Source organism: Chinchilla lanigera, unplaced genomic scaffold, assembly GCF_000276665.1.
Source record: "Chinchilla lanigera isolate Chin_1 unplaced genomic scaffold, ChiLan1.0 scaffold00009, whole genome shotgun sequence".
Lineage (NCBI taxonomy): Eukaryota > Metazoa > Chordata > Mammalia > Rodentia > Chinchillidae > Chinchilla > Chinchilla lanigera.
Window position 1 is genome coordinate 6,850,116 of NW_004955410.1, and position 12,680 is coordinate 6,862,795.

The 12,680-nt window shown below is 41.0% G+C and overlaps 1 protein-coding gene across 1 annotated transcript in view; it reads left to right on the forward strand.

Moving 5' to 3' along the window:
* The window catches only part of Magi2 (membrane associated guanylate kinase, WW and PDZ domain containing 2), a 555,913-nt gene that overhangs the window by 111,001 nt on the left and 432,232 nt on the right, over window positions 1-12,680 (forward strand). The window contains exon 3 of the mRNA XM_013510511.1: window positions 2,604-2,814. Within this exon, the coding sequence (XP_013365965.1) occupies window positions 2,604-2,814 (211 nt within the window). The remainder of the gene's footprint in view (window positions 1-2,603; window positions 2,815-12,680) is intronic.

Consider the following 12,680-nt stretch of genomic DNA (forward strand, 5'->3'; position numbering starts at 1 on the left):
GCGGAATAAATGAACGTGTTCAGAGCATGACTTGCAGTTTAGCTTTCCATTGCAACATGGTGTTCGCTGTGTTCCACGCACATATCACAGGATGCTCCACGTAGGGGTACTTAATATTGTGACAGGGTGCCGCAAAGAGAAACCACAGGGAGTAATGGTTCCTTCTCACGCCGCCTCTTGCCTGCACAACTTGCAAAGTTCGAAATATCTACAAGGAATTAGCTGGGAGATTACACAGTAAAGGCCATATTATCGTCCTAATTCCCACCTTTTAAGGGCAAAGCGATGAAAGCTCATAGGGCATTCTTGTGTTTCCTGATTCCTAGTAGGTAATTTAATATTGCCCCCCTGCAGTGATGCAGATGACGGGAAGCTGGCTCAAGCAATGGATACTGAGGCAGAGCTGACTTTGTACTTTCGGTAAATAAGTTGTCTTTATTAATCCTTGAAGTTATCAAAATGATAGACAGTGGATGCAAATACATGTAAAGAAAACTCCCATTGCAGTCCACACTTCCTTCCCTGGGGTAATCAGTTGACAATCTACTGTGCATTAATAGTATTGGATTACTCTTCACATACTAGTTATAAGCATAATTCTTCATCAGTATATACAGATCTAACTCACTGTTCTTAAACTACATAGTTTTCTATGGTAATGATAAACACAGTGCACTTAATCACATTTGAATTAAAAGGCACTCATATTGTTTCCAGGGATTTGCTACTGTAACTAATACTGCCATGGATATTAGGATACAGATACCTTTATGCAGTAATACATTTATTTCTAGAGAATATATTCTCAAAATAGCACAACTGAGTCAAAGTATATGCCTTGGAGTATGTATTTTTTTATTTTAGTGATTATTTATGTTTTTCTCAAACAGTTGCACAAATTCATATTTCCAAGATGGTGTCTCCTCCACTTCCCTGTCACTCCCCTAACCTCGGCACGGTAGCGCTCTCCCATTTCAGGGTCAGACTGGGCCTGGTAGGAACTTCTGTAGTGTATGTTTTTTCTCCTTTACTCTCAGGACATTTCTTTTTCCGTGTAGTGCCTGTTTTACTCTTCTGATAAGTAAGACTCATGGTCTGTTCTTAGTGCCAGAAGAGCTAAATAAGAAAAGAAAATCATAAATAGCTCGGAGAAAATACACATGCAGGAATATTTCAAGTAAATGTCTATTATAGAATTAAGCCTATACCTTGATCAAAATATTTGACCAATAAACCATCCAGGGAAAGAGGAACCTTGAAATTATTTCATTCCCTCATTCTCACTCACTCTGACATCTCCTGCTACCTTTAGAATGCCTTTAGTTCCATATCTTTTCTCAACCCTTCAACAGCTGAACTCTCCTAAAATAAAGGTGTAGAATCCCTGCTGTAATTAGGTTTCCCATACATTTCCCATATATGACCCTCTTATATTTCCCATATACTAACCTATCTTTACTATGTATTGTAAGTTTCAACACGTGTAGTCATTCTTCATTTCCATTTAACTGTACTATCCAGGATTTATCTCTTTCTCCCCCTGTTTGGAGTTCTGTCTCTGACCAGTGGTTATGACAGGGTTAGAATAATTCTTCCCGTGTTGTTCTCAGGTCAGACACATGTGAAGTCAGGAATTTGCATGTTTGAAAGTGACTGTCTGAGCCCAGGTGGCTGAAGGTCATCTCACAGAGTTAAGTTCTAGGTTTGCTGTATGGATCCCCTCAAGTTAGCATAGATGCTACCCTGCTGTCCTTGAGCTTAGGGTGTTACAAGTGAAGAGTCTGATGCTCATCTTTTCCTGTTTCCTTGGTACAGAATTTTTTCTTTATTGAAGAAGCTGTTAATATTATTATTTAATGTTGTAGCATGCAAATTTCAGCTATGTGACCAGGAGTCTGTGAATTCCATTCCTCTGGCCTCAGATTCATGCAGACTCAGCTGCTGCTTCATCCTAGGTCAATGTTCTTGGTCTTATCTCTTGCCCACGTTCATTTCGGTCATTCAGGGGCTCACATTCAAGGTACTTGGGTTCAGGGGTCTGTCCCCCCACTTGTTCAGGTATGTATCTCTTTTGGTTTTTGTTCTGTTTTGTTAGTTTTCTACTCCTTCTGTAATACATCGCCCCAAATCTGGTGGCTTAAAGTGGAGCAGTTGGATGGCACGGCAGCTATGTCAGGTTCCTAGTCCTGAAATGCAAAGATGAGCAAGGCAGTGCCCCTTGCTCCAGTCTCCAGGGAAGAGGCCCCTCCTCACCCTCGCCAGCACACGGAGGCCACCATGTCCCAGGATTGTGGTCCCATTTTTGTGTGTTCAAAGCCAGCCATGCTGCGGCTCCTTGGCTACCCTGTAGCAGCCACATCCCCTTTTCTTCCTCTTCTTCTGCCTCTGCTACTTACAGCGACCTTGGTGATTCCGGTGAGCCCACCTGGGTTAGCAAAGCTAGCCCCCTCCCCCACCCGAGGTCCTTCACTTGACCGCATCTGCAACTGCTCTTCTGCCACACCAGGTGGCACTGCCCCGTTTGAGGCACTGGGACGTGACCATCTCCGGGGGCTCATTGTTGGGGCACCACAGTGACTGACCCCGGGCTCTTATCCCTGCAGAATCCAGTGAACATGAAGACAAGAGCGCAGGAGCCTCAGGGGAGACGCCCTCCCAGCCTTACCCCGCCCCGGTGTACAGCCAGCCCGAGGAGCTGAAAGAGCCCATGGATGACGCCAAGCCCGGCAAGCCCGAGGAGAGCGAGGATGCGGACCCGCTGCCCGACAACTGGGAAATGGCCTACACGGAGAAGGGCGAAGTCTACTTCATTGAGTGAGTGTCAGACGTCTCTCTGAACATTGCCAAGATCATAGCAGATACCAATGGCGCAGGCATTGGGGTATGGTCAGAAGAAAAGAGGTTTTATGGCTTCTGCTAATAGCTTCCTTCTTGTGAGAGAATATGGGTTAGCGCCTTGACACAGGCAAGTTTCCTAGAATACGGTCGTATAGCTCAGAGTGAATTAAGCAATTAGACCGTAACGTAGGTGGCAATAGTGACTCAAAAGGCAAATCTCTTTTTGATGTTATTATTAAACTAGATTTCGCAGGAAAATGCTCACCCGCAGCCCCTTCAAGGACCTCGTGGAGCCCAACTGAGATCTTGCAGGGCCCCACCAGATAAAGTCATTTAAAGTACAATATTTGCTTGTCACAAATAAAAAGTTTTGTGCTTTCACACAGAGTCAGGCATTATTCAAATAAATTATTTTGTGTAGTTCCTCCTATTTGACTAAACTCCACTTCATTCGTTGTTTAGCAGTTTTATAGCTTGCCAAAGAAGCTGCAATGCAAACCCTGAACTCCTTGGTAGTGCTCAACCTAACCTCTTTTCTTCCTGTAGAAATTTCTTCTAAAATACTATTCTTCATAAGTTTTATAAACAATAATGTTCAGCCAGACAACTGTAATAATTTCTAATTGACAAAATTGTACACATCTTACGGGTGCAGCACTGTAGTTGGACCATATAGACGGTGTGTAATAATCAAATCGGTAGAGTTAGCATTCCAACACCTCAGGTGTTAGCTTTTGTATATGCTGAGAGCCCTAGAGCTCTTGTTGGTGTTTTGAGATGTGTAGATAACTTTTGTAAACAGTAAATGCCCTCCTGTGCCATGTTGTGGGACAGTTTTTTTTTTTAAAGGGAATGCAAAATTAAAGATCTTGCCCCAGAATTACATTGTTTGATGTGATTAAGAAAACCAACACATTCATTAGAAGCCATGAAATCTAGAGATATTATAAACACATACAGTACTCTTATCCTTTTGTTTGTATGGACCTCATAGGGAAAAATTACAATAGAAACAAGTTCTTAGTGCCTCTGGCAGTAGATAAAAATATGTAAATACTGATTATTCCACAAAAATACTAAAACTCATTCCCTTTCCCAAGCTGGAGTGATTCATGACTTAGATCTCCATAGGCACAATTCAGTTGTGAAATTGAAATGTTACCACATACCAATATTTAATTCTCACGTGAAGCTGGGAACGTTGCTACATGAGACCACGTGAATACATAATCAGATAATTACTTAGCGCTCTGCCTGGTGCCAGGGTGACGGCAAATGCAGGTGTTTTACAGAAAATGTGCCCCTGGCACTCACCTTCCCACAGATGTGCTTCATTTATAAGAAGAGTAGAATCTTTTATATTATTTTGTATGATTCTAGCCAGGGACACAAAGATATCTTTTATGAATTAACTGAAAAGAGAAAATTATACAGATTAAAAAAAAACAACTAAAATGTTACCAATACAGTTGTGTCTAGAGACCTGATTTTGACAATTTTTTCAGTTCATATGACCAATTATTTATTTTTAATAAGATTTTATTGGTACATTTGAGATATACATAATGATCATATTCATCACAGGGAATGTGTACCTGTCCATGATACAACTTGATTCTTTTTTCCCATTCCCCTGCCCTCCCTTCAACCCCTCCTCCCCTCCGCGTTTACAAAAGCTTTGTTTCCATTCTTTCCTTCTTTTTTCATTTTTTATACTTTTCCCTTCTTTCAGCCATACCACCCTGAGCACACCCAATTTTGTCTAATTTTGACATCAGATAAGCACAGCAGATGAGAAGTAAAAATATCAGTTCCAGATGTGAGGTCAGACGTGGCATTCAGAACAATTAATGTTGAGAACAAGGAAAGTGATGATATGTACTTTTTTTTTTTTTTTTTTGAGACAGGGTCTTCCTATACAGTTCAGGCTGGCCTTGAGCTCATTTGGTAGCCCAGGCTGGTCTCAAACTCACAGCAATCCTCCTGGCTCAGCCTCCCGAGCGCTGGGATTACAGGTGTGCGCCACCACACCTGGCCTGCTGATATGTACATTTTAATGCATTAGGTAGTAATGAAGCGCACGGCAGAGTAAGGATATGCGGAAATATTAGAAGGAAGCCGGGAAAAGTTGATTGGACAAGAGTTTCCCACAATGCTTCTAGTAATGCAATTATAAACTACTTTCTCTGTGACAGTAAAATAAACCCTGTCGGCTGAGTCAGGTTTTAGGGCTGCAGTGAAGAGGGACTTTACAAGACAGAAATTGTGCTCTGTACATTTAGTAAATAGTAAGGCTGGGCTTGGGAGAATCTAGCAGAATGACTGTTGGTTTAGTCAGTCAGGAAGAGCATCCAGAGTGTTTTAGATTTTGTCCCTATTCTCAACCCTATTATCGAGTGGGGAAGAGAAACGATTAGTTCTGAACAATTAGTGAACAATCTCTGAATGGTGCCATACTCAGAGAAGAGGACTGGATCGGACGTCAGATATGAAAGGGGGTAGCAGGGAGCGTGAGGGGACAGGGCTCGGGAGAGGCAGGTCATGTGCAGAGCCTGTGGGGTGTGGGTAGGGGACCCCCTGACCTGCTAGAGAAACCCTGGGAAATAACTTCAGTTATTCTTCAGTTCAGTTTTCCTTTTGCTAGGTCATTAGTGCCTTTGAAAGGCAAGCAAAGGTTTAGCAATTTTTTATTGTTTTTTGTTTATTTTTTGGTTTCTGTTTTTTAATCTCCTTCCTAGTGCTGCAGGGAAGGATCAATGAGCAATATCGGGAGGGAGATAGGTGGAGGGGGAAATGAAGATGAAACAGAGAAGATGATTTTGTTTGCCGGAGAGGGCAGATGCTGGGAGGGAGGGGAGGAGGGGGCGGCCCATGGCAGGGCTGGCCTGGCTGTGGCTCTGGCGGGAGGAGGAGGAGCTGGGAAGCAGAGGCAGGCAGAGGCCACTTAGTGTGCGCAGCTTGAAGGCAGCCAGGCTGCTTCCTGCGGGATCAGGTTCTGCTTCTCCTCTCCCACCTCCAGAGGGGGAACGGGAGGCTCAGAGCTCGGGCCCTAGAGCCGGAGTGCACCTGTGTCTCTCCCTGTGGGTCCCTCGTCCTGCACCATCCCATTCGACGTCCTTCTGTGCCCTGCGAAGCCTCCCTCAGTCCTGAACTCATCAACACGTCCGTCTCTGGGGCTGGGGATTCAGCTCAGTGGCAAAGCGCCTGCCTGGCAAGCGCAAGGTCTGAGTTCGGTTCCCGGTACCGGAGAAAAACCAAAAAAAAAAAAAAAAAAAACCACGTCCGTCTCCACCCACTGCCATCCATGTGAAAGCACCTTCGCCACCGGGTCACCGGGGACCTTTTGTCACAGTCCCTTCAGGACAGATCTGCAGCAGGCAACAGTGGGTTTGGCACTGAGGCCCTTCGTAGGAACAGAGAGCCCTGATGTGCCCAGGGCGGTCCTGAAGCGAAGTCTTGCTAAGGGAAAGCAAGATGTAATAGAAAGACAGAAACATGTTGTGTGATGGCGAACACACGCATGACCTCACGTGCATTCCAGGTTGTGTGTGTGTGGTGAGACCTTTTAAAATTGACTCTTGGCCCTCATGGTGCACGGCTGTAATCCTGGCATTCGGGAGGCTGAGACAGGAGGATCGTTGCCAGTTCCAGGCCAGCCAGGGCTACACAGTGGGTGTAAGGCCAGCCTGAATTGCACAAAGAGCCCTATCTCAAAAATAAACATATATACATAACGAATACATATATTCTCAGTCATTTTTATGTATGGCAGACAATTTTTGTCAATTAGAAAGGAATTATTTAATAAATAAAATAAATTTTTAAAAATAAATCTAAACACTTATTTAAGTGTGTGTGTGTGTGTGTGTGTGTGTGTGTGTGGTACTGGGGACTGAACCCAGGGCCTTTGCGCTGAGCTACATCTCAACCCTCACCTTTTTTTTTTTTTTTTTCCTAATTTTGAGACAGGGTCTTGCTAACTTTGCCTAGGCCAGACTTAAACTTGTGATCCTCTCCTGCCTCAGCCTCCTACATGACTGGGATCACAGGTGTGTGCCACTATACCAGGCTTATTTAAATCTTTTGAATAAAGACTAGCAGAGTCAGAGGAAGATCAGATAGACAAAGGGGAAAGTAAAACAAGAGAAGCTCGGATGAGGGAAAAAGAGCAAACCTCAGCAAAAAGTCTGGCCTGTGCAGACACTGGGATCCCTGTAAGCGGCGACCTCATGCTGCAGCTCCACCCCCACTGGCCTGGAGCAGCGCCCCCGCCAGGCAGCACTGGGTGAGACCACCGAATTGTGAAGTAAACATCATCATAGCACAGAAAATAACAGAAAGACGGGAGAGAGGGCGCTCCTTCTGAAGTTTATACAAATAAATTCATATCTAAACCTAAAAGAAGAGCTTTATGGAGCACTGAACCACGAACTAAAATGTGTATATTTTAAAGGATACATAGAAACATGGGTTTTGCACTGAGGAAACAAAAAGTCCCTTTATTTCTTTTCTACACAATAATGTTTTAAAGAGTATTTTCATCTGTCTGGGAGTATAAACTGATTTGTGTGGCTCGGCCTTTCAGAGGTTTTACATTTAGAAGACGAGTTTTTGTTTTTTTCTGTTTTGTCAACACAGATGAATTAGTGGCCAGCTACGTTTCCGGTGTTTAAATGGCTTTTTTGACAAATTCTAAAAGCAGCCTTCTTTTATAACTTATGGTGATATTTAATGGAAAGGTCAATATGTGGTAAAGTACTTTTAAAGAAAGTAATTTTCAATTGTGAGTGAACACACTTTTCTAAACATGCTTTAAAATAGTAATAGTAGTGCCTTCTGTTTAGGCATTTTAAAAAAACATTTAAATGCATAATATTGTGAGAAACCAGTCACTTCTTTGACTTGTACCATCAACTTCCTTAATATTAGTTTTTAAAATAGGCAGAATATTAATTATACATGCAAATGAGGAATATGTAAATGAAAATGTAAATGAGCCGTCACACACCAAGTGCCTACTTTCATCACTGTATTCAGATCGCCTTAGCAAAAACAGCTAATATGTTAAGTATTAACACTCTGCTCATTTAATCCTTATTTTATGAAACTCAGGCTTAGAAAAATAAATTGCTATGTGCCAAGAAGTCATGTAACAGAGCCAAGCTTCTTTGATCCTATTTATTCAACAAATATACCATGCACTGGGAACCATTTTAGACCCTGAGAATATTGCAGTCAACAAACGAACAGGGTTTATATTTTCATGGGATGTACTCTATTTCCAGGGTCCTTGTCCTTGGCCAATTTATTATGGTGCCACCTTTGCACGTAATATCTAATAACTGTCCTATGAAGTACTTGATTTATCTCCATTTTATGGGTGATGGTCTGAAGCACCCTTAGACAAATTACCACTCCCAAGGTTACACTACCAAGCCATCCCTATGATCCCAAACTTCCTCCTATTTATAAACAGATATTGGCCAAAGTAAACTTCTATATTACAAATGGTATTTGTTTAATAGTTTCTTAGCCAAAAATCCCCTATTCCAGAGGCTAAATGTTCCATAAAGGAGAGCTGCCATGGGGTTAATCTCTATTGACATGCTTTGGGAATCCCATTAAATTACTTCTTTGTTTGGGAGTCAGTTTAGTTAGTGACACAAAAGAGACTGCTATGGCTTTGGCAAAAAACAAAATGACAACAAGAACCTATTTGTTTACTACCATCTTCCTGAAGGGCAGGGAACGCTGTGTCATCTTAAATAATCGATTTTTAAATGCAGGCTTTTCAAACTGGAAAGCACATCTGTGAAAAATATCATGTCTGTGTGTAGTCTCCAAATCTTTCTCAGGGATGAATTTGCTTTTGAACTCGAAACATGCACACAGTAAGTCTAGTTGCTTCTTGTGTTGCTGTTTTGTATCCCCTTAAGTTTTATGTAAGCCTCCATACTATTTCCAAAAAATATAAAACTTGCCACTTGCTCTACAGAAGACAAAATGTTCTGGAAATTCATCGAGGGGAAATATAAAATCAGTTTGTGGGTTTTTGTGTGTTGAATGTAGCAACACAAAAAATAAAAAATAAAAATAAAAAACCAAACAACTTTCTCATCCAAGACTTGGCATATTTGTACCAGTGACAAAATCTGGTCTAGGCTTAACTTCCTGTGATACATACAACAAGAGTTATATGTTTTTATAACTATATTCTATGTTTTTATGTTTTTTCTCTGTGCCTGCACAAATTTCTGTGTAATCTCTAAGCAGAAAATAAGTGTTTTAGATCAAATAGCGTGAAACACACACCCACAATATCCAAAACAACATTTATGATACAACTTACTTTAAAATGTCTCCTAAACTCATAAAATGAAATTTGATAGCAAACTCCCATACTCATATGTTAAGGAAATTTGTAGAAATATTACTGAAGAGCAATATTATTTAAGAGATTACTGATAATGACTTTATCTGTGGATTATCCATATATAAACAGGAAAAATAGCGAAATATTTAACAAACAGGGTTGAAGGATAAAATTTCCAATGCTAAGCATTATTAACATATAGCCACTCATTTAATAGTTCTTTTAGGAATAATAATACAGAAGGAAAGACTGGCTTTAACCTAGTGGTTCCTTCCAGATGCCTACTTAATAATACAGAAAGAAGTTATAATCTTTGGAAATGATAAAGTCACTGAAGATTGATTGAATACAATATAAAATATAATTAATTTATATACCTTTAAAATGTCTGCTTAAAAAATTCATAGAATATAGTTAAACTCTCTATTTTTGTCTCTGAATCTGTGTAACTGCTACTACTAAAAAGTGAATATTCATGCACATATTGAATAGATGTGTACTCCAAAATCTGTTACTATTTTTAAAGAAAATGAGAAAAGCAAAGGAGTGTTTAATAATAAAAATTTCTTCTTTTACTAATAAAAGTTCAGCTGATAAAGAACACTTCAGTATTTATGCAGGAGTGGAAATATTCAGCCCAAGAGCAACATGAAAGAAGGAGAAAAAGAAGAACCAGAAGCACAAAGAAAAGGAAAGGGAGAAGATGTCTTAAAATTAGGTTTGAAGTGGGTCATTCTCAACAGTCCAGCTATTTGTACGTAAAAATCAGGAAAGGGGTTTGTGGCCTGACTGGAAAGTCAGAATGAACGGGGAAAATGGAATGGAGGAGTGAATGTGGCTGAACGCTAAGAAAATTTTGTTTTGTGCCCAATATTCCACGCAGTGAGAACATTTTTATTAATTTAATTTTTAGTGCAGTGTGTGAGACTCAATATTCATATGTAGATGATAAACTCAATGTTGCATAAGGGCTTTGTTCTGGAAAAATACTCAGTTCTGAATGAGTAAAACTTGTCTTGGATATGATTGCAGTAGCGAATTTAAGCTGTTAAGGAATCACGGTTCTGGTGTTCTCTTTCATTTCTTTAAACATGCAATTTAATAACTACTAAGCAGAAGGCACTCAGCACTTCCAAAGGACTTAAAAAGTAGGGATTCCTGCCCAAGAACAGTAGAGTTTTGTTGCTAAATGATTGGCTGGCATTTGGATGAGATCTCGACTACCACCAAAGGTTGGGGGGAGAAGGCCCCTCCACATAGAAAGCGGTGTTAGGTTCTCGATGCCCCCAGTTTCAGACAGTAAAACCTCAGGTTTGGGCTTCAGTTAGAGCCAGGTTCACACAAGGACTCGTATGACCTTGAACGAGTTACCCGTTTCCATCCAACCCGCTTCTGCCTCTGTGCAGTCAGTTCAGAATACTTAGCCACAAGGCCCGCTAGCGTTAAAGAGGTGGTGTGGCCATTTCGCTGGGTGTACAAAGTCAAAGCCTGTAAGATGGTGTGCCTCTGCAGCAGGGTACCCTGTACTCTCAGTAGCTTTTCCCACTGAAGTGAAGCATGCTCTCTGTGAGAAGAATGTTTTCTCAGAAGATAAAGTGTTAGGATTTAACCTGCTACTCTTGTCAGTTGGGCAAAGGTTAAGCCTACAAAGTGTACAGAAATATCTGATTCATTACGGATCAGCCCAGTGCGTCTCTTCAAGGCCACCCTGATATGAATTTAAATAGAATTGCAAAGTGAATGATATTTCAGGCCTAGCCTATTCTAAATAGACTCACGTTGTAAGAAGAGTTTTGGATATACCCGTAGATAAACCTTTTTTTTTTAGATTTTTCATCCAGATTTTAACCTGCCGTTGAACCTAAATAACTATTGACTTTTTTCTACCTGACCCCTCACTTTTTATGATCATCCCATTAGCTTTCACTGTGGAAATACACAAAGGAGTATATTATTATGACTCCAGATTTCTAGGAAATACATATTCCATTCCTCAGCTAGAATAGAAGTTTCTATCCAAACATAGTCCATATATGTGCACATATCTTGGTTAAAGCAAGTAATATTGCAGTTTAAGATTATCAGGCCACAGCATTTTCTTGCCTTCGTGTGACACGATGCAGATAGATCAAGGAAACTGATCTCACACGTATGACTCTGCCCTTGCTAGGAAAGTGACAGGAAATCACCTCCTCAAAGGAGAGGAAAGGTGGTATGCAAATGGTGAGAAATCTCTCAGTGATGCCATTTTGTGCAGTTTCCTGCCCAGTGCTTAATCCTGTTTCCAAGTGGAATTATTAAGGTTCAAAAATACATAAATGAAATCAACTGCAGAAGCTATTTGTGCTGTTGCCTCCAAAATGCGTTAAAAACATCCCCTTTGCGAGGCGTCTTGGAGGAACATTGAAATTACAAGGCTAGTGAGAGCCACTGTTGAAAATGCGGGGCTGTGTCTTCCTGTGATGTTAGAGACAATTACTGGAGGAAACTACAACCCACATTTCTTTCAGAATCATTTCTGAAGAGCAGCTAAAAATGCTGCTAACTCCAAGAGACTCAATCTGTCAAAATGTATTAAAGTGACACACTGTTAGTGCTAGTTCAACCTAAAAAAATCCTCCTATAATAAAATGCTTTATATAAACTCGAAAAAGCTGGAAGCTCATAGCTCTTTCTACTAAATTAGCCAGTACGTGAGACCCACAGGGGAGGGGTGGCCCAGAAATGGCAATTTGACTCCCTGTGGTGGCTCGCTAATGGCTGCTTAATACTTATCCATAGGTGTGTTTGCTTTTATGAATAGTCTAAAAGACCCAGAAATGACTTTTCCCCAAAATGGGAAAAGGGTTTGGAGAAACTGGATGTGGTAAAAAAGAAGGGAAATTTATTTTCCTTGCCTGCCTTCCAACTTTTTCCTGTATCTCATAGAAATGTGGGCACCAAAACACACACACACACACACACACGCACACACATGCACACAGTAGAGAGGCATGTTTATTTTTTTTTCCGATTCCCAGTACCAAAAAAAAAAATTATATCATTACTTCAAATTATTTAATTTATTTATTTAGCCTTTTTGAGACAGGGTCTCACTATGCAGTTCAGGCTGGCCTTGAACTCACTTTGTAGCCCAGGCTGGTCTCGAACTCGCAACGATCAGCCTGCCTCAGCCTCCTGAGTACTGGGATTACAGGCATGTGCCACCACGCCCGCCTGCAAGAGGCATGTTTATAAAGAGCGTTTTATGTGATTTTTTTTAAAAGGTGAGAGCAGCAAACACTGAGGCCAGGGCTCCCTATCCTCACATGCAGAGTGGTCGGAATCAAGTCTTCAGAGAAGACTGGATCGTATTGGTATAACATAAATGAGGCTCAAAGCAGATCACAGTGTCTATACTACTTTATATGCTCCTGCAACTTGACAATGAAGCACCATCAGACTTTCCAAAGGGCAGAGTGGGGGAAAA